We start from the raw sequence: 20,499 nt of genomic DNA on the forward strand, positions 1-20,499 counted from the left end.
CCTACTATGGAAGTCACTGAGACCAGAAACTGTCTGGTTACTGATATTTCTATTCAAAGAGATGGAAACTGATAGAAAAACACAAAGCCTTAAAAGATGCCTTATCCTTGTGGTACATTAATACCACAATTGTTTAACTCTGGGGGAGTTGTAAAATGAGCCTATTTCCAAAAAAAAAAAGTAAAAAAAAAAGTGGAATATCCCTTTAACAAGCCAAACATAGAAAGTCTTCGCCATAGAATAGAAAAAAAAAAAAATATATATATATATATATATATATACACTGTATATATATAGGGTTTACTTGAACCACACACACACACTTAATCACTCACTGAACTTTTATTGCAAAACAGTGATTAACAATTTGATAGCTAAAAATACAAAACATTTTAATGAAACAAACAAAACATTTACTGAAGTGCAGTCTTTCCATTTTGAAAAAAAAAAAAAAAAAAATAGAAAATCCTGAACAAGCAGGTCTATCCACACTTCCCTGAATCATGACAGTCTACCAAAACCGGAGAAGAGTAAAATAAAATAAAAACCGGAGAGTTCTTGTGTCACTCTCAGAGGAGGGAAAAATGTTACCGGACTATTTCCAAGTTCTCAGTCTGAATGGAAAAATATGTGAAACAACGTGTGTGGAGCACAAACAGCATGGGAGCAGAAAGTCTTGGTCCAAGTACTCATCAATTATTCATTTGTGAAACCTGAGATGTGGAAATGTCTTTGTGCCGTCAGTGACATCAGTCAGATCCTGACTCCTCTGAGCTGGCTGGTGTGGAGGCGGCTTCCTCTTCATCATCATCATCAGAAGCCTGCAATAGATAAAGACAGGTTAAATGAATGCGAATCTAAATAACTGATAAACCCAAGAGGAAACGCATCATTCACACACCTTGCGTTTGCCGCTTCTGTCGTTGTCAGATTCAGATGAGCTCTCCTCGCTGGAGATGAACTCTTTGCTCTTAAAGCTCTCGTTTCCACCTTCTTTCCTGTTCTCCTTTTCAGCTACACTCTTTTTCTTAGCTTCCACCTTCCCTCCTTTCTTTTTCTTTTCCCTAAAAGCAGAAGCGATGACAGTCAATATAAGTAACACTCAGTTGATTTCATTATATATTAGTTCACCAAGAACACATTAAACTGATTAAAAGAGTAAAGACGTTTCGAATTTTAAGATTTCAAAAGGTTTCTCTCACATAAATACCTTCTATTCATCAAAGAATCCAGAAAATGTCTCAGGATTTCCACCAAAATATTAAGCAGCACAACGGTTTATAACATTGATAATAGAAAGAAGTGTTTCTTGAGCAACAAATCAGCATATTAGAACACACTATGTACAAAAAAAATTATAATGTATGATTCATCTGGTGAGTTCTTGGTATATGTAATATCTTGCCTGATACAACACAAAGAATCATGTTAAAGCATTTTTGCACACTAACAAAGTGCGTGTTTGAGATTTAGAGATAGTTGACTCACTTAGAAACAGATGCCGCTCCTCCCCCTCCACTCTTTTTGTACTCCTCCATGGCTTTCACGTATTGTTTCTTGGCCTCTTCTGCTTTTTTGTCCCACTCCTGCAAAAACACACAAGAGACATTTAGCTAAACATACTGCTGAATCATATAAACAACAAGTCAATTGACTCTATAACAGCATCAGTTTATGCTTCAATCATCCGTCTGCAGGACGATAAAACAACCCACAGACAAATGATTCAGTAAGTGGCTGATGAATGTATTCAGCGGTGCAGAAACCACTCTGCATATGGAGGAAAGAAAGTAACTTTCCTGAAAACTAGACTTCATGCATAAAACATGGAACTTGCCACAGAACTAAAGTCATTAAACAATGCGTTTTGATTGAGGAAGTCAGAGTTGTGCTAGCCTATACGTTTTAAGAAATGTTAATGTTTTAATATGACCACTGATAACGGCACTGTAATATGTGTGTGCTGGATGTTGATGGCCATTTTCCTTAAATCGAATCTCAACACATTTTCACTCTAAAGGTGGCACAGACTAGTATCGTTACAACAAAATTATTGTTTCGATACCAAGTCAAGAAATGCGATTTCAATACTTTTCCTGAAAAGGAAAGTAGGCTATTTCTTAGAAGGCGTTTCACGTGCATGCCCTCTGCATAGGTCTGTGCTCTTTAAATGCTGTAATAAACTCATAAATCAATCACTGACGCACATGGACATGCTCTGATTATAATCATATAGTCTATAGATCATTTTAGCTGACGTTTTGTATCTGAAAGTTGTACACCTAATACAAAAATAAATAAAACATAGCAGAGAATTAATTTAGTTGGCTATTAAAGTTTCTCTAAGCGATGTGGGGCCAAAACATTTTTTTGTCACTTTTGCCTGTCCCCTAAACACACTGTAAAAAAAACGCGGTCTCTGTAGACACCACAGGCTCCACAAACGGCAACAAAAACAATCATGTCTCACCCGGACCACGAAACCTAACAAACAGTGTTCCAGCCAATCACTGGCAAGAAGTATTTGAGGGTGGGTCTGGGGGGTTAGTGCGCGTGCACATGAAGGGGGTGTGTGTGTGAAGGAGATAGAAGCATCAGAGGGAAGTTTGAAAAATGGCCGACACACGACCAAATAGACGTCGTTCTGAAGAACAAATTAAAAAGAAGAAGGAGTCGGATAAAGAATGTGCGAAATTCCGAATTTACATCGGTAGCAAAGCTTTTGAACGATGGCGAGAACTCCGGCGGCAGAAGGGCTTCCAGTCCGACATTCAGGTTGCTCTGATTTTGCTGGACAGGTGGGTAACGTTAAATTGTTTTTTTTTTTCTTCTAAATTGACGCTTATGTTCGCCAAACCCACACAAGGATATAATTAGCTAGAACTATGCACGTTCACAATTATTTCAGGAAGCACGGAAGGGAGGGGGAGGAGATGAGATGAGATGCGGAGGAGGGAGGGTCTAGCTAGCCTCCGATTTGTTTGAAAATATTCCGAACGTCAACACCCAGGATCGCTCAGAGAACCTTTAAATAAGAGATCTAGCGCTAAAATCTGTTGTCTTTTAAAGGTACAATATGTCATCCAAGATGTCCATGTCTTTCTTTCTTCAGTCGAAAAGAAATTAAGGTTTTTGATGAAAACGTTCCAGTATTTTCTCCATATAATGGACTTCAATGGGAACCAAACTGTTCAAGGTCCAAAAGACAGTTTCAGTGCAAACTGTTCAAAGGGCTTTAAACGATACCCCGATGATGAATAAGGGTCTTATCAAGCGAAACGATCGCTCATTTAAAAAAATAATAATAACAAAGTCTACGTTTTATAAGCTCAAATGGTCACCTTGCTCTGTTCTGTGATGTGCGTTTGTGATTCTCCTGTTCGAACTCGTTTATCAAAATGAACAAATCTTTTATCGTGTCATTTGGTTCATTCAACGAACGAAATGAACGAGTTGACTCCGGAACAGATTTGTTCATTCTGATGAACGAGTTCGAATAGGAGAGTCACGAACGCTTGATTAGACCCTCATTCATGGTCTGGAATCGTTTAAAGCCCTTTGAACAATTTGCACTGAAACTGTCTTTTGGACCTTGAACCGTTTGGTTCCCATTGAAGTCCATTATATGGAGAAAAATGCTGGAACGTTTTCATCAAAAACTTTAATTTCTTTTCGACTGAAGAAAGACAGACATGAACATCTTGGATGACATGGGGGTGAGTAAATTATCAGCAGAAGTTTTTTTTAAAAGTGAACTACTCCTAGGGATTGTGAAGACTTTTTGTTTATTGTGTGTGTGTGATTTTAATGCAGCTGACCTCTTTCCTGTCTTTGCCCAGCTGCTTCCACATTTCTCCAGCCTTCTTGGAGATTTCAGTAACCGATATCCCAGGATTCTCACTCTTGATGCGTTCTCTGTTGCCGTTCAGCCACAGCATGTAAGCGCTCATCGGCCTCTTAGGAGCAGCTGCGTCTTTCACCTTTTTCTGTTGGCCACAGAGAGAGGAAGTGAGGTTTAATAAAGTGCACAAGCTGGGGGAACGTGGGTTTCGTTTTCTGATGCCAGTAAATGTATTAAGGTTTTTTTTTTCACAGTGAGGTTTATCGTGCGCACTTTTACCAGACAAGAACAAACAGGCATGGTGCATGTGCATCTCTCTGATGTCTTTACTCTTTAAGACAAACTGATATTTAACGTAAAAACTGATATTTCAGATTAATTAGTGATAAGTTGCAAAAAAAAGGTCCAAGACCTCTTTCCGTGGTTTTCTCTCTTTCTTCTCTTTCACCACTTTCTTGGGCTTCTTTTCAACTTTTTTCTTCTGTCCTTCATCTTCACTGTCACCATCCTCTCCCTCGCTGGCACTCGCTGAAGCGTTACTGTCATACCTGCACACACACACACACACACATTATATTGTTAGAGTGAAAGATTGACAAATCATCTAAAAATCAAGAAAAGAAAAGTTTAAAAGCCCTTACTCTTCTGGGACGTCGTCATCCTCTTCCCCAGGGTTGAAAGACTCATCTACAGGAAGATATTAGATGTTAACTACAACAGAATTCAGCTTACAATTTGAGGATCCATTACTTGACTTAAGCAATTTTCTAAAAATTAGCTTTTATATGATCATTTTGTAATTGTTATTTTTGACTGTATTCTTCTTAAATTGATTTGATAACATGACTTCCGTCCACTTTTTTAGTGCCGGCGCCTACATGTCATGAAGCAAGCGCGCTCTCCACAAAAACACTTATGTGGGCTTTTATAGTGTACATTTATCTAAATTAACATTAGAGCGAGCGGACTTGTAAAGTTGCTACAAACATGTTTAAGTGATGAGGCCTATTCAAGGTCAATTTATGATAGGCGAAAGTTTGGATTTCCTGCCGTTAATGATCGTGATTTCACCACTTCCTTCATTTTTTTCCGGCGACTAACCGACGAATAAAATTTTGTTTGACCAAACCTCTTCTAGTCAACTAACGGCGAGTCAAATACAGGGGGGCAGCCTATATATATATATATATATATATGAAGAGTTCAGATGCAAAAGCCTCTAAATGCCATTTGAAATTTTCTTCTTTAATGATGATTTTTATCAAACTTGTATATTTAAGTTCAGTAATTTCACTTAAATAACAATTAATAGGTAATTATCATTGCCATTTAAGTGAAATTACTGAACTTAAATATACAAGCTTGATAAAAATCATCATTAAAGAAGAAAATTTCAAATGGCATTTAGAGGCTTTTGCATCTGAACTCTTCATATATATATATGCTCTTTTGGTAGTTTAACAGCATCTATTGTTCTTCTCATTTGGAAGTGGCTTTGGACAAAACATCTGCTAAATGATTAAAGGTGCTCTATGTATTTTTTTAGCGGCCCCTATCGGTGATGTTTCAGATTACAACCAATTTTTACAAGAGCGCTCGTGCTCTTGCGTGTGCTCGAACACAAGAGAGCGAGCACTCATGGCACACGGCCACACTGAGACTTTCAACACCGGAGAAAGCATCACACAACATGCTGGAAACTCATGTAAACTCCCACTGCAACGTTACAATCATAGGCTACTGAGTTTTCTCAGCTTGTCGTTGAACTAATGCACCATACTCGTACCATGATAACGTTACATTTGTGGTGTTATCTAGCATTAGGTATTTCACTAACAATTTGTGTATCTTTCATAATCAGCAATGTCAACATAGGTGAATGTATAATATAATAACGAATAAGGTTAGTACACTAGACAAAGATCGTAGGAAGTAAAATTACTGTACTGAACGTGTCTGGAAATGTGTGTTATAAACAATATGATAGTAATGGGACGTTAGACAGTAGATCTAGTAAATAAAATAAAAGTTACTTCCTGAAGCACCTACTTTTTGTTATCCTAAAACAGTCTTTTGTGTTCATTTCATGTCTCATGTATGTTGTAGTTTACCTTGCTATTTCATTACAGTTTACCATTATTTATTTCAGCATATCTGAAAACTTGTAATTCATCACAATAAAAATAGCGGAGGTCTCTCCATAATTCAAACGCTCTGCCGATGTTGATCCGTGTTTTCGGTTGACTCACGCTTGGCCTGACGAGCTTAAGCAGATGTTTTTCTATATTTATGTGGAACTACTATACTATATAACTTACAATATACAACTTCCAACCATTACAAAAAAAAAACAGATGATTTTTATATAATTTGGGCTTTACAGCATAAAGGGATAACAAGTAAATCTCAGATTTACACAATGGCAGTTTGGTGGAAAATTTCAACTATATATATTAAACATCTAACCTAATTTAACATCTAACATTTGAACAGAATGTACTGTACGAAACCAATGGAAAACTTGTGACTTTGAGTGTGTGTAAATAACATAATTTGGGAAATGAAACTAGACAGGTGTCTAAATTCAAATCTAAAAACAGAGTTTGGTTACCTAGTAACCAAAGGGCTTGTCAACGAAGGACCAATCAAATTAAGTAGTCATATCATTTTGCCACACCTTCTTCTATAAAACTTTTGTATTTTTGTTTACTCGGGGGATTTTCAATGGGATTTGTCTGAGATCCACCGGCCATGTTTATTGCTTCTTTTTGGGATATTCTCTGAGAACTGCTCGAGACTCCCAACCAGACAGTACACTCTGACTATACAAATCACAAAATGTAAATAGGAAAATGTATGCATTATTTTGTCATTCATTGGGATTAGTATGCTAGCTGTAGCCATTTACATCCAGTCTTTGTGCTAAGCTAGGTATGGTATGTAAGGACTTATTAAGGACTTAAAGGTATGCATGGACTTATCTAACTCTGGGGGATACGGTGAATAAGCTAAAGTCCCAAAAAGTCAGCAAGTTTCTTTAAAGCTGCGCAGCAAGAGAACAAGTAAGTTAGATTATCGGCTCTGGATGTTATAGTCGACTGGAGACTCTAACGTATGAATGTAGCTAACATCAATTATATTTAGATGTGCTAGCACATACGGCAAACTAGAATAGTTAGTCTAAGGGAGAAAAATATAAAATAGTTAGGTTTGAGGATAGGAAAATCGATAACAGCAGTGTTGACTGCATTAGTCAAGCTCAAGTTTCAACCTAGTAACCGTAAGTAATAAGATGAAACTAATAATTTTCTTTAAACATTTGTTTGAATTTATAGGAAATAAGTTATAAAATTATACCATGGAAGTCAATGGGGACCATCAACTGTTTGGTTATTGACATTCTTTAAAATATATTAATTTGTGTTCAACAGAAGAAAGAAACTCATACAGGTTTGGAACAACATGTGGGTGAGTAAATGATGACAGAATTTCCATTTTTGGGTGAAAAATGTAGCACCTACCAACCCAATACGTTTTTTCTCTCTCAAATTTGACGTTTTACCAACAGAGGATCACAAGAAATATTTCCTCAAGGTAAAGCACCAATTTAATGTATTGAAAAAGAAAGTTGGCATCTTGTGTTTTAGTTGTGGTGTGTCATTACCGCTATCGCCCTCGGATTCATCGCTGCCGTCTCCCTCCTCTCTGATCTTGCCCTCTTGTTTCATCCTCTCCAAGTAAGCGTCATGCTGGTCTTCATCAGAGTCACTGTAGCCTTCTCCTCCTTTCATGCCCTAGCACACACAAACAGTTCGATAAATCATGCGAATCAACACATTACTGGGTATGCTGCTGCTGTCCATAGGAAGTTAATGTAGTAAAAGTGTCACCATCAGGGGCACTTTAGTATAAACACACACAGAGTCCGGATCATAGAATTAGAGGTCCAAACACACTTCCTGCTTATTCCCAAGAGTGCGAATCCATCAACAGAATGGATTGCTTATTTAGTTAAGACCAGTTTCGTACTGCGCATTCATCCATGCGTTAACGCTGCATACGCGTACATTCGGGTGTGCCCTGAGAAAAAGCTCCTAACATAACTTCTTCAATTATAACTCAGATTTATTGACTTGAACAAAACATGATCACTAACACCTATCAGAACAAGCACAACCTCAAGGAAAAAAGAAAATTAGGAAATGAAAAACATCACAGGTTGTTTCCATTCACTTTTGTGATTAAAGCAGTATTGCGATCAAGTTAAGTCATAATTACAATAATGTGATTAAGCAGAGTACTCATTGTACAGCAGTTATGGTTACTGATGATTGATTGCATTACAGGGCATTAAAATGTAATTGCATTTCTGCTCTGAACAAAGTGCTAATATGGCACTCCTGCAGATTTATGACGTCTCACACTCAGGCGCCGGTTTGAAAGCATGGAGGAACAGAAGAAGCCAAACTCATACAAACATGCATACGTTTTAATGGTACTCAAGGTTTTATTCAAGGTTTAGTATTTTAATATATTTTAAATATCATTACTCCAGTCTTCAGTGTCACACGATCCTTCAGAAATAACTCTTATATGACGATTTGCTGCTCAAGTTATTAATAGGGCTGGGTATTGAGACAAATTTCACAATTCGATTCGATTACGATTCAATATCGATTATTTTGGATATCAGTTACAATAAATGGCCATTTTTCTTAAGGGAATCAAATCTCTTAACTAATGCTGTAAACTATGGGAGTCTAGTTGTAACCTACTTGACTTCATTAGCCTAATATAAAGGTAATAATTAACTTTTTTGTAGCTATACAAACACTTTTATTTATTTTTATAATAAGAAGATTATATGAAATATAAACATTTAAATGGTGACTGTCATAAAAACTTGCCAGATTTATTCAAATATGCATTAAATACTGAAGAACATTAAGATTTTAATGCATATGTAATATGGTGCATATATTTAGCAAAATGCTCCTCTCCTTACCTCCTTCTGAGGTAAATATGACGATACATGACATTGATTACAAGCTTACAAGTTGTACTCTATCTTTTAACACACTTTCAGATGCTCATTCATGTTTATTTGGCGCTGTGACTGATATTATTAAACCGGAAGAGAGATCAGCACTGCTGCTTCTCTTGAGCTGCGCCACAGCGCCAAATTGCTATTTATGTTTTTGAATTTCTAAAGAAAATGGACGTAATTTGAAAATTGAGACTTTGTTTCATATCAATAGTAACAAAGGACAAAGATTATCGCGATTTTTTTGGATGCGCGCAGCCGCGATACAATGATCCATTCATTCAAATGAAACAGGATGACTAATCGATTCTTGAGATTTAAGAATCGATATCGGTTCGTAAAAATGAGAATCGATTAATATCGAGAAATCGATATTTATTACCCAGCCCTAGTTATTAATGTCGAAAAATGTTGTGCTGCTTAAAGTTGTGGAAACTGAGGGATTCTTTGATTAATCAAAAGGTTAACAAAAAAGTATGTTTGGAAAAAAAATGTTTTGAAACATTATAAATGCCTTTAATGTCCCTTTTGAAGAATTAATGTGCCCTTGCAGAATACAAGCTACTGTGGTGAATGCAAGATTCATAATTCACCTTTGTTAAGCGTAGTTCTATACACTGTTGGTTGTAAACACAGCACTCTGTTCTTCACGACTGTTCAGGGATCGCGTTCCCTTTAAATGCTCTGAACGTGTGTTCACGTGGGACGCATGTCAGCGCCATTTGCTATTATTATGTTTTCTTTCTAATAATAAACGACACACGCGTTCGTGTGCTCAAAGTGAGAAGTTGTCTGTCGCAATTTACTGCAATTTCCACACTACATTCCTTTGCAAAAAAAAAATAAAAAATAAATATACATATTGCTGATCCTAATCTTTTAAACGGTAATTTAATTCAAAATAAATTCCTTTGTTTAGTGAAAAACTGTAGAATTTTTATTTTTAGATAAATTCTTGCTCTAAATATAATTTGCTTCCGGCGCCTTGACTTTTCCATACAGCAAATGCAGACATATAATTTTTAACTCTAATGCAATTGATTTTGATTATAAAGCATAGACTGTGCATAATTCTTTTGTGCATTTTGGCTCAAACCCGAAATGAATGTTTGAAACACAACATACCTCTTTAAATCCTCTGTTCTTGATGTTCAGTTTCTTGGCATTGACAAAGTCGAAAAGCTTTCCATATTCTTCCCTACACAAGACAGAAGAGACGTGATCGTCATTTGTGAGGACAGGAAAGACTTGACGCTTATGCCTAGTTAATAACAATAATTTATTACATTTAAAAAGCACTTTTCTAGGTACTCAAAGTGCTTTGGGGGGAATCTCCTCAACCACCTAGATGATGCGATCATGGCAGCCATATTGCGCCAGAACGCCCACCACACACCAGCTTACTGGTGGAGGAGACGGTGATGAAGCCACTCAGTATATGGGGATAATTAGGAGGCCATGACGGACAGAAGTCACTGGGCAAATATGGCCAGGATGCTGGGGTTACACCCCTACTCTTTTTTTTTGGAAGGACATCCTGGGATTTTTAATGAACACAGGAAGCCAGGACCTCAGTTTAACGTGCTTTTTGGCAGTATGGTGTCCCCATCCCTACACTGGGGCATTAGGACCCACACAGACCACAGAGTGATCGCCCCCTGCTGCACTCACTAACACCTCTGAGTCTCCCATCCAGGTAATGACCAGAGTCAACCCTGCTTAGCTTCAGTGGGACACCAGTCTTGGGCTACAGGGTGATATGGCTGCTGATCAGGACAGGCTGCTGCAAACTGCAGAAATGTTGAGAAAGACATTCTCTCTTATGATTGAGAGATGAAGGACACTGCTGTGTGTGTTTTCTAGTGCAAAGTGTGATGGTTTGTGGGTAATGTAGTTAAGTTTACCTCTCAATGTTGCTGAACGTGAACTGGTTTTTCTGCTTGGTCTCTATTTCGAAGTCAAAGGAGCGAGTGGTGGTTGTTCCTCTGGCGAAGTTAACGCAGGAGATCTCCTCGAAGCGCAGGTGAACCGGTGGCTTGTGCACATAGATAAAGCCTCTTTCCAGAGGATACAGCAGCCCTGAGCTCGCCTTGTACGCACACGTTATACACTGAGACCCGGAGTGACTACACACACAGAGAGACAAAAACTGACATCAGTAAAGACATTTCATTTCAAAACTTGATCTTGACAAGAACTATGAATATGAGAAATATGGGTGGGCAATATAAGCAATTTATATTCACAACATTTTGGCAAACATTTTTTGTTACTATATGTAATAACAAGGTCAGACAAGGAGGGTAACTTTATAGTAAACACTAGTTGACTAGTAAAAGAATTGAAAGAGATTGTTTTTTTTTCGTGTTTAATACTTTAAAGCTAATTGCTTTAAAGCAATCTATAATTTAAAGCAAAGCAAATAAGGCAGTGGCTATTTGCATTATATTTTCTTAGCAATAGATTCAATTTAAACTGTAAAAAGACCAGTATTTACTTTGCAATAAGTGATATTAGCATCTAACTACTATTTCAAGTAAAAATAGTAGCCTATACTATTAGTTTCTTCAGTATTTCCGCATCGTTGGCCCTAGTCGGACGCTGTTGTTTGGCCGATTCAACCACAATAGAAATAATACTAGAATATCGCCCACCCCTAATGAGAAACAGAAAAACGCAGAGCATAATATCTTTATAAGAGCATTTGCTTGTGTGCATTACCCCTGGAAGTTCCCAGGCACTGTGATCTTCCTGTTGACCAGAGCCTTCATGACCCTGCTGACGATCTCATAGAGCGGACCAGACATGTTCTTACTGAGCTTCCCTTCAAAACGCTTCTCCACCTCATCCCTAGGAGAGAAGACAAACAGACGCCATCAGCAGAGCTAATGGAGGTCAACATCTGAGAGACAGACAGACACTTACTCGTTCATGTTGAGAGCAAGACTGAGGTCTTCATCTTTGGAGAAGAGGAGGATGAGGAAATGATAACGCGTCTGACCCTGCTTAATGGGCGGGTCGAGACTGATCTGGAAAATAAAAGGATCAACACTGGGTCAAGAACAAACCGACTAAATCACCGTGAAACAGCCTTTTCACAAAGCATATGTTAAGATTTACTGAGCTCTTAATGAATAAACCCGTGATGCAACATTTAACCAGCAGGTGGCGGCAGCACCGACGCATTATTTAGCATGGGACACATTAGGTGCATTTACTAACTACTATTTACCATTTTCAGATCAGATTGCACCATTTAGGGTTCATATAAACAGAGCTTTCTGAATCTGATTCAGAAAGCTCTGTTTATATGAACCCTAAATGGTGCAATCTGATTGACATTCACATGAACACTGGGTTTTGGGTTTTTTTAACATCAAATTTTAAGAGTGGGTTGCAACAACAAGTATTAATCTTAAATCGAGGTTTATTTAATAATTCTGTTGCACTGACTGAACTTTAAACTAAGCAGGATTAAATTTAAATCTAAATTTGATCCTGGATTTAATTTACATTTAAGATAGATTAACTTCAATCCTGTTGCTCCATAACTTTAAACAGTTACAGTTAAACGTTTCACAAGTATTAAAAAAAATCTGCTAATGCTGTAAACTATATAGGGAGCCGCACATTACTATAACATTTAAGGTTGTAGCCTAGACTTTTAACCTAAATTCAGATGCTATTTATTTTTTTAGATATAATAATCAACACACAACACATTGTGTGAAAACATGTAAACTGAACATAAGGCAGTTTTTGCATTGACTTGTTTTTTACTCAAATTTTTTATTGAAATATAATAATTCACAGTTGTCAATTTCATGAAAGATTTTTTAAACATACATTAAATAATCAAGACATCATTAACAGGTTAAGAAAAATCTAATATATATAGGCTAACATAGTGCATTTATTTAGTGCAAGAGTTCATTTATAGGAAGTTGGACACTGAATCACTTGCCTGTTGAGGTAAATATAATGCTAGTGACAAGCTATGCTGTTTTATTGACGTCTTTCCGCGGCTGAAACACTGGTTGAGCGATTACACGAGTTATGATGCCTTTCAGTAAGTACTGCATCTTTCAACAAACCTTCAGGTGTCCATTCTGTAACTGAGGAAGAGACACATTTACTCGCGCAGCGTGCTGCCGTTTGAAATGAGGAGCCTAGTAGGCCTACAGCGATCTGTCACACCACATCAGAGCGCCAAAACACCATTTATTGTTTGGATTTCGTGATCAAATAGACAGAATTGGAAAGAATACACCTTGCGTATCATCGAAAGTAACAAAACACGGAGCTTGTTATTTGGTGTTAATGGTGGTTATGCTACAAAACTGAATTCGTTTTGTACTGTACACAAAAGACATGAGGTCCATTGAGCCGGGCGGGGCGGGGCGGGGCGGGGCGTGTTCGGTACACAATGAGAGTATCGCGATTCGAATTCGTTCAGTATCACGTTTTTCCGGTTCAGTTCGAATATCGTTACACCCCTGTTAGTTATCGTTTTTAGTAATGCCTCATTTTATTTTTATTTCAGTTAACGACAATGTTTTTTCCCACCTAGCTTTAGTTTTTTTGGTTCTTTTCGTTAACGATTATAACCTTGCTGGTGGGGAGCAGCACATAAAAACACACAACTCACCACAAAGAACATCTGCCTCTGGTCCTTGTGTGGCAGCAGGAAGAGACGCAGGACAGTGGTGTAGGGGATCTTATAGTCAAAAGTCTTACCATGCAGGTGCAGGAAGGAGGGGTAGATACGAATATCATACCTGAAAGAGAAACACTAACTGAGCCAAACAGAAGACTCATATACACGTGCATCACTTTGAGACACGCAGAGCTTAACACAAAGTATAACAACATTCAAAATCAACAAGTCAGTCAGCCTTAAAGGGATAGTTCACACAAGAATGAAAACTTTCAATTTACTCACCCTCATGATGATCATAAGACTTCTTTTGGAAACAATTATTTGACGCTTAAAAACGAACCTTGCAATCAAGCAATATGGATGTTATGCATCAAAACTGAAATATCTGAAACTCATCCAATACTTCTTATCTGCACTAATCGAGACACCAGGCACTGTTTTGTGCTGATGAACGGGCCGGAGCGAGTGTTTTCTGTTAGTGTCGTGTTAGAGGCCCCCTAAGTTAATTACTAATGGTCTTTACAATGGAATCAATCAAAGAATCAATCAATCAACCAATCAAAACTAACTTTAGCTGGACAATAACTTTACTCTAGAGCTGCTGTAAAGCTGAAACAATCTCTGTTACAGTAATTTCCTATTATCACTGTAAAGCTGCTTTGAAACAAGCTATATTGTTGAAAGCGATATATAGATAAAGGTGACTTGACGGATACCAAACTGCGCATTCTGACTCTCTCTCAGTAGCACCTCATTGCAGTACACGAGATCCAGGGGGCGGAGTCGAATCCAGATCTGAGGGGTGGAGTAGTGTAGGTTTAGGGGTGGGTTTAGAGATCAGGGGGTGGAGTTTGGTAGGTTTAGGGATCAGGGGGTGGAGTTTGGTAGGTTTAGGGGTGGGTTTAGGGATCAGGGGGTGGAGTTTGGTAGGTTTAGGGGTGGGTTTACTGATCAGGGGGTGGAGTTTGGTAGGTTTAGGGGTGGGTTTAGGGATCAGGGGGTGGAGTTTGGTAGGTTTAGGGGTGGGTTTACTGATCAGGGGGTGGAGTTTGGTAGGTTTAGGGGTGGGTTTACTGATCAGGGGTGGAGTTTGGTAGGTTTAGGGGTGGGTTTAGGGATCAGGGGGTGGAGTTTGGTAGGTTTAGGGGTGGGTTTACTGATCAGGGGGTGGAGTTTGGTAGGTTTAGGGGTGGGTTTACTGATCAGGGGGTGGAGTTTGGTAGGTTTAGGGGTGGGTTTACTGATCAGGGGGTGGAGTTTGGTAGGTTTAGGGGTGGTTTAGGGATCAGGGGGTGGAGTTGTGTAGGTTTAGGGGTGGTTTAGGGATCAGGGGGTGGAGTTTGGTAGGTGGGATCAGGGGGTGGAGTTTGGTAGGTTTAGGGATCAGGGGGTGGAGTTTGGTAGGTTTAGGGGTGTGTTTACTGATCAGGGGGTGGAGTTTGGTAGGTTTAGGGGTGGTTTAGGGATCAGGGGGTGGAGTTTGGTAGGTTTAGGGGTGAGTTTAGAGATCAGGGGGTGGAGTTGTGTAGGTTTAGGGGGAGGAACTGTAAGGTGGGAGGAGTTGGATCTGGATCTGACTCCTCCCCATGGATTTCATGTTCTGCAGTGAGGACCATCTCCTCGCTCTTCTTTCGGACAGCGAAGTAACACACCCGCCTCCTTTCACTCTCTCGTCTCATTCGCTACCATTGAGTAGTGCTTGCATAGCGTATAATTTTACTCATTCCCGAAAGGTTTCGCGCTCAGACTAAATATTCTATTAAAAAATAATCAATTAATTTTTACATTTGATTACTCAATCAAAATTCTTTAGTATTTATTACCTGAATACTACTGTTAGACCCACCTGAAAAATTTATGTTTATCTATTATGTCTCGAATATCGATATTTTTCAAAGTATCGTATCAAAGTTGGAAATTCCAGTATCGTGACAACACTAGTTTGGAATGACATGAAAGTGATATTCATGTTTGGGTGAACTTCCCCTTTCACAACTAGTCAACCATTCTGGCCAAAGATGTGTATGGTCATAACAAAAGACACAACTTGCCTTCCTCTCGGCGTAAGGCACTGAAGTTCTTTAAAGATACACACGGCATCTCCAGTAGCTTGGATGACGTCTGCCTTTGAGAGGACGTTCTGAGCGAATGCCTACGTCAGAACGAGAGAGAGATCATCAGCATCAGCTGCTCGCAAACCGACAGAGACAAACACATTCGCATACACACGCACCTCCACGGGGTCTGTGCCGTCGTCTCCAGTGTTGGGCGGGACATAGAAGCGGACCTCCATGAGTGACACCTCCGCATCATCGTTCTGATGGAACTCCACCGTCACCTCGTTCTTTCCCGTTGCACACTGGGACACGCTGGACAGCGGGATCTCAAAGACGGGACTTTCGCTCACCTCAAATGACAGCAGAGACCCTGAGCACACACATACATATCAGTAACCATGGCAACAGTAGTGTTTTTTGATTGGTCTAACTTTTATTTCAGCCTCACTATCGTAAAAGCAGATTTTTTTAAATATACCATTCAAAACTTTGGGATCAGGAAGATGCAATTCATTCCTGTGATGCAAAGCTGAATTTTTAGCATCATTACTCGAGTCTTCAGTGTCACATGATCCTTCAGAAATCATTCTAATATGATGATTTTATCATCAGGAAACATTTATTATTATTATTTTAAATGTTGAAAACAGTTGTGCAGCTTAATATTTATGGAAACGTACAGTTTTCCAGGATTTGTTGTTCAGAAGAACATCCTTGAATACATTTAACTTAAAAAAAAAAGAAATAAAGTTATTGACTTTTATTTACCATCTTTTCTACAGCATAGTTGAATATTTTGATGCCTGAGGATATATTTATTGTGAATATGTTTTGAAATATCCAAATACATAGTGGACTTGTGTTTTTGGAATATATAGGTACCATATTGTTATTGGTCAATAAGTTTATCAACATCAGTAGATACTGTTGGTATCCATCTATAGTACTGTAGATTAAATTCCACAATGCACACTACATTTTCATGTTAAAAATACAAATTTAACAACAATTTTGACATTACATAACTTTCACATTAGTCATTGAGTTATCAGTTACATTCAGTTATCAGCAATAATTTTAATTTCATGAATTACTAGTAGCATGTGTAGATAGGTGTGTGTACCTGAAAATTTGGCGGTGCCCCAATTCCAGCCCTTCACACACATATCCTTCTCTGCCAACTCCAATTTGTAGTTCGCTTTAAAAAACGCAGAGATTTTCTCAAAATCCTACAGGAGGGGGGAAGCAATAAGGAAGGAGAGAGCAAGAGAGGGAAGAGATAAACAGAGTTAATGCCTCACTTCCCCTGACTCTCTTTCTCATCCAGCCCTGGGTTCATTAATAAAGAGAGTTGGCAGCGGCGCTCGGCCCGCTGGGACGGTGGAGGTGTGTGTAATCCGGCCGGAGGCTGATGTGGAGCACGCTCAATCAGCTCGTTTATTTATCCAGCACTGCACAATCGCTTCCACATGTCACTCCACCAGGTGTGTGTGTGTGTGTGTGTGTGTGTGTGTGTGTGTGTATGCGCTAATGAGCTTGGCGCTGGGCTACAGAATCCCATCACTTCAACATTACACAAACCAGCATTCCCTGATCCTCAACATATTGCCTTTTTTCCCCAAATGTAAAGACAATGACAACGCTGGTTTAAAGTTGGCTGTTAAACAACATATCTAAATACACAGCAAACAAATACACACTCATGTCAACTTTGTCTATGTTATATGTAACAGATTCCTCCGGAGTTACGGTACACTGCTTAATAATAAACACCACACACACAGTGACTTCATACAAACACACACATACAGAGCAAATCCATTATATTGGAGGCCAGTGATTAACCCCGGGAGAAAAGCATTCCTTAACATCTTGAATTACACACACACATTTCAGCATTAAAATATGTTACATTTATGGATATGCAGCTCTGATCGGTCAACTATTGTTTGCCCAACACACTCACTGTGTCTTTGAAGCCGTCGTATTTGTAGATGTGTCCAGTGCTGGTGACCAGTTTGATCCCGTGACCCAGGCAGACCCGACGCCACTGCGCCTCAGAGAGTTCGGGCCCCGGGATACTGTCCACCTTCCCCGTTTTATGGCTTTTATAGACCACAGACTGCTTGCTGAACTTCAGACGCCCATCGTTCTGACAACAAACAAAGACAGAAAGAAATGTGTGGAGAGCAAATATATATATATATATAATGTATAATTATTTATATATTTAAATACATACACATGCATGTATATATTTAAGAAATATTTGCATGTATATACTTTATATATAAAATAAATATTATACATAAGTATAAATATTTGAATATATTAATAAAACATTTTTTGTAAAAATATACATGCCTATGTGTGTATATATACAAAATAATTATACACACACTACACATACATATATTATGTAAACACAGACTTTTATTTTGGATGCGATTAATCGCGATAATTTTTCAGTTGATAATTTAGAGGCCTTTGAAATGAGTGCATCAAAAATGAAGCTTTATTAGGGTGGAGATAGTAAGCACTAAACAGTATTCAGACGAGTGCAAGTATTCTCATCTAAACACAGCCATGTTCTGGTGAGGAGGTGAAAGGTCAAACTGCGACACCTAGGGGTCACTCCACTCTTTGCTGTGTGTTTTCTCATTTTCGAGTGAAAGTTAATGTCACCTTACCCAAGATCCCTTCGACTCTTGATGGATGTCATTAAACTCCAGAGTGTCTCCCATCTCTGTAAAATATAAATATTAATATCAACACAGAAATAACACGGGAACCGCATACTAGTATACTACTCGTACTACTTCTACCATGGAAAGGTAATGTCTAAAAAGTAGTACACTAACATGCGGTTCCGAATTCAGCACGCATTCATAAAGAAGTGATTTATATCAGCTAGTCTTGCTCTGAAGGCTTTAATTCACGAGCTGTATGTCCAATTATTGAGAAAGGGAGTTGCTAGTGTTTCTCCCTCATCAGTGGTCGTGTCTCAAATTTACTGATCTGCTTAAGTTAACGTTACAGCATTTTAGTAACCGTGTGTTTCAAAATATTCTTTTTACATTCTATGGTTTAACGGTTGAAATCTAGAGGTAATTTAAGGGGGTTCGAAAGCGCTAATGAGCACATAACACGCTGTCTAGTCTATGTAGGAAAGCTCGTTGTATTTTGGGACACCACCACCAGTGTTCGCACACTCAGTACATGTGGAGCGAGCGAGATTCATTCAGCCGGCTTGATTTAAGATCATCATCAGTACATTATACAAACGTATTTCGCACTTACTTTGGGTGAAGAACGACTTTATGAACGTATAAGCGTGCTTCCCGGTGTTGAAGAAATTTGATGAAAACACAAACAACTGCAATGATCAAGCTCTTCTATTCTCCTGTTTCCCGCGTCAAACCTCCGGGTTCTGAAGAAAGACAGTAACCCGGAAGAAGTGTTGAAGGGTCACGCGTTTCCATGACTCCGCACCGCTCCGCACTCACATGTTCCTGACATTTTAAAAATATTTTACAGAAATTATTTCCCGTAAAAACTCATTTGCTTTAATGACTACTGTATTATATATTTTACATTTTGAAAGTAAAAACATTTAAAATGTGGTTTTGCATATATAATTAGCCTGCTATGATTGTAACTTAACGAAATAAAATATTTAAGCTCATTTAATTATTTAATATTAAAAAGGTGTTATTAATAGGCTATGAACAAAACTGCTTAATTAAATTAAATTAAAATAAACCTCAAATAATAATAATAATAATAATAATAATTGAATATTAAAATAAAGTTTATATTCGTTCCCTCACATCTTTGACATCCTGCAACTGGTGGGTTTCTAAATGCTGAATAATTTTGTACAATACATGTTTAATAAACATGACTTTAGTGTTTTTCTCTTCTTAATAAGAAAAAAACTAAAGTCTGCCTGTCTGCCGTTTTGTTATCCAGACCACACCGTGACACCTAAAGTCTCTCACATTTTCTGATTGACGCTTAAAACTTTTAGTTTAGGCTATCTAACTAGCAATAAAAAATGTGATGGATTCCTGAAACAATATGAACATTTCCTTTGTAATGGCTCTGTTGTTCAGGTTTAACCAGCTTTATCTCATATTATAATCAATCTATCTATCTATCTATCTATCTATCTATCTATCTATCTATCTATCTATCTATCTATCTATCTATCTATCTATCTATCTATCTATCTATCTATCTATCTATCTATCTATCTATCTATCTATCTATCTATCTATCTATATATATATTAGGGCTGGTCAACGATTAATCGCGATTAATCACATCCAAAATAAAAGTTTGTGTTTACATAATATATTTGTGTGTAGTGTGTATAATTATTTTGAATAAAATTCACACACATACATGTATATATTGAAAGTATTGTATATATTGTATTGAAGAAAAATGTGTTATTAATATATAAAATATTAATATTTATATTTAATATAAATTATATATATATATATATATATATATATATATATATATATATATATACAGTATATGCATGCAAATATTTGTTAAATATATACATGCATTTGTGTGTATTTACATATACAAAATAATTATACACACTACACACACATTATGTAAACACAAACTTTTATTTTGGATGCGATCATATACACTTTTTTCTCTTGTTGTTCTTTCCCAGTAAAAATGTATAATGTATGTTTATATCATTGCAAATGATTCTTACAATATTACAGTAAATGTATATATTGATTTATCACATTTTTTCTTTTTGTCAATTCAATTTAGATAATTCGAGTTGCTGTTGATTAAACCTTTCTCCCTCATTGTATCAACTCAATTTTTTTCATTTCAATGAACACAATGAACTTATTTTTTA

General features: G+C 37.6%; 1 protein-coding gene across 1 annotated transcript; it reads right to left on the reverse strand.

Annotated features, from left to right (window-relative positions):
• Nucleotides 1-327: 327 nt before the first annotated feature.
• On the reverse strand, nucleotides 328-19,097 carry ssrp1a (structure specific recognition protein 1a). The gene is made up of 18 exons (XM_039648989.2): nucleotides 18,903-19,097; nucleotides 18,293-18,348; nucleotides 17,569-17,754; nucleotides 16,726-16,831; nucleotides 15,779-15,972; nucleotides 15,597-15,697; nucleotides 13,534-13,663; nucleotides 11,811-11,914; nucleotides 11,607-11,735; nucleotides 10,790-11,011; nucleotides 10,011-10,083; nucleotides 7,506-7,635; nucleotides 4,483-4,528; nucleotides 4,254-4,389; nucleotides 3,819-3,986; nucleotides 1,489-1,586; nucleotides 902-1,064; nucleotides 328-821 (listed from the first exon to the last, which is right to left on the reverse strand). Exons 2-18 carry the CDS (start codon nucleotides 18,344-18,346, stop codon nucleotides 750-752), a joined length of 2,112 nt encoding a protein of 703 aa, XP_039504923.2. The 5' UTR covers nucleotides 18,347-18,348; nucleotides 18,903-19,097; the 3' UTR covers nucleotides 328-749.
• Nucleotides 19,098-20,499: the final 1,402 nt, after the last annotated feature.

Source organism: Pimephales promelas, chromosome 9 (genome assembly GCF_988280905.1).
Source record: "Pimephales promelas chromosome 9, fPimPro1.hap1.1, whole genome shotgun sequence".
NCBI classification, from domain to species: domain Eukaryota; kingdom Metazoa; phylum Chordata; class Actinopteri; order Cypriniformes; family Leuciscidae; genus Pimephales; species Pimephales promelas.

What these genes read in the sequence shown, in the direction of transcription:
- ssrp1a (XM_039648989.2), bottom strand. Translation starts at nt 18,346, where the DNA reads ATGGGAGACACTCTGGAGTTTAATGACATCCATCAAGAGTCGAAGGGA. An exon ending in ACGACGGCTTCAAAGACACA is followed by an intron (nt 16,832 to 17,568) that starts GTGAGTGTGTTG and finishes CCCCTCCTGTAG; the next exon opens with GATTTTGAGAAAATCTCTGC. An exon ending in ACGGCACAGACCCCGTGGAG is followed by an intron (nt 15,698 to 15,778) that starts GTGCGTGTGTAT and finishes GTTCTGACGTAG; the next exon opens with GCATTCGCTCAGAACGTCCT.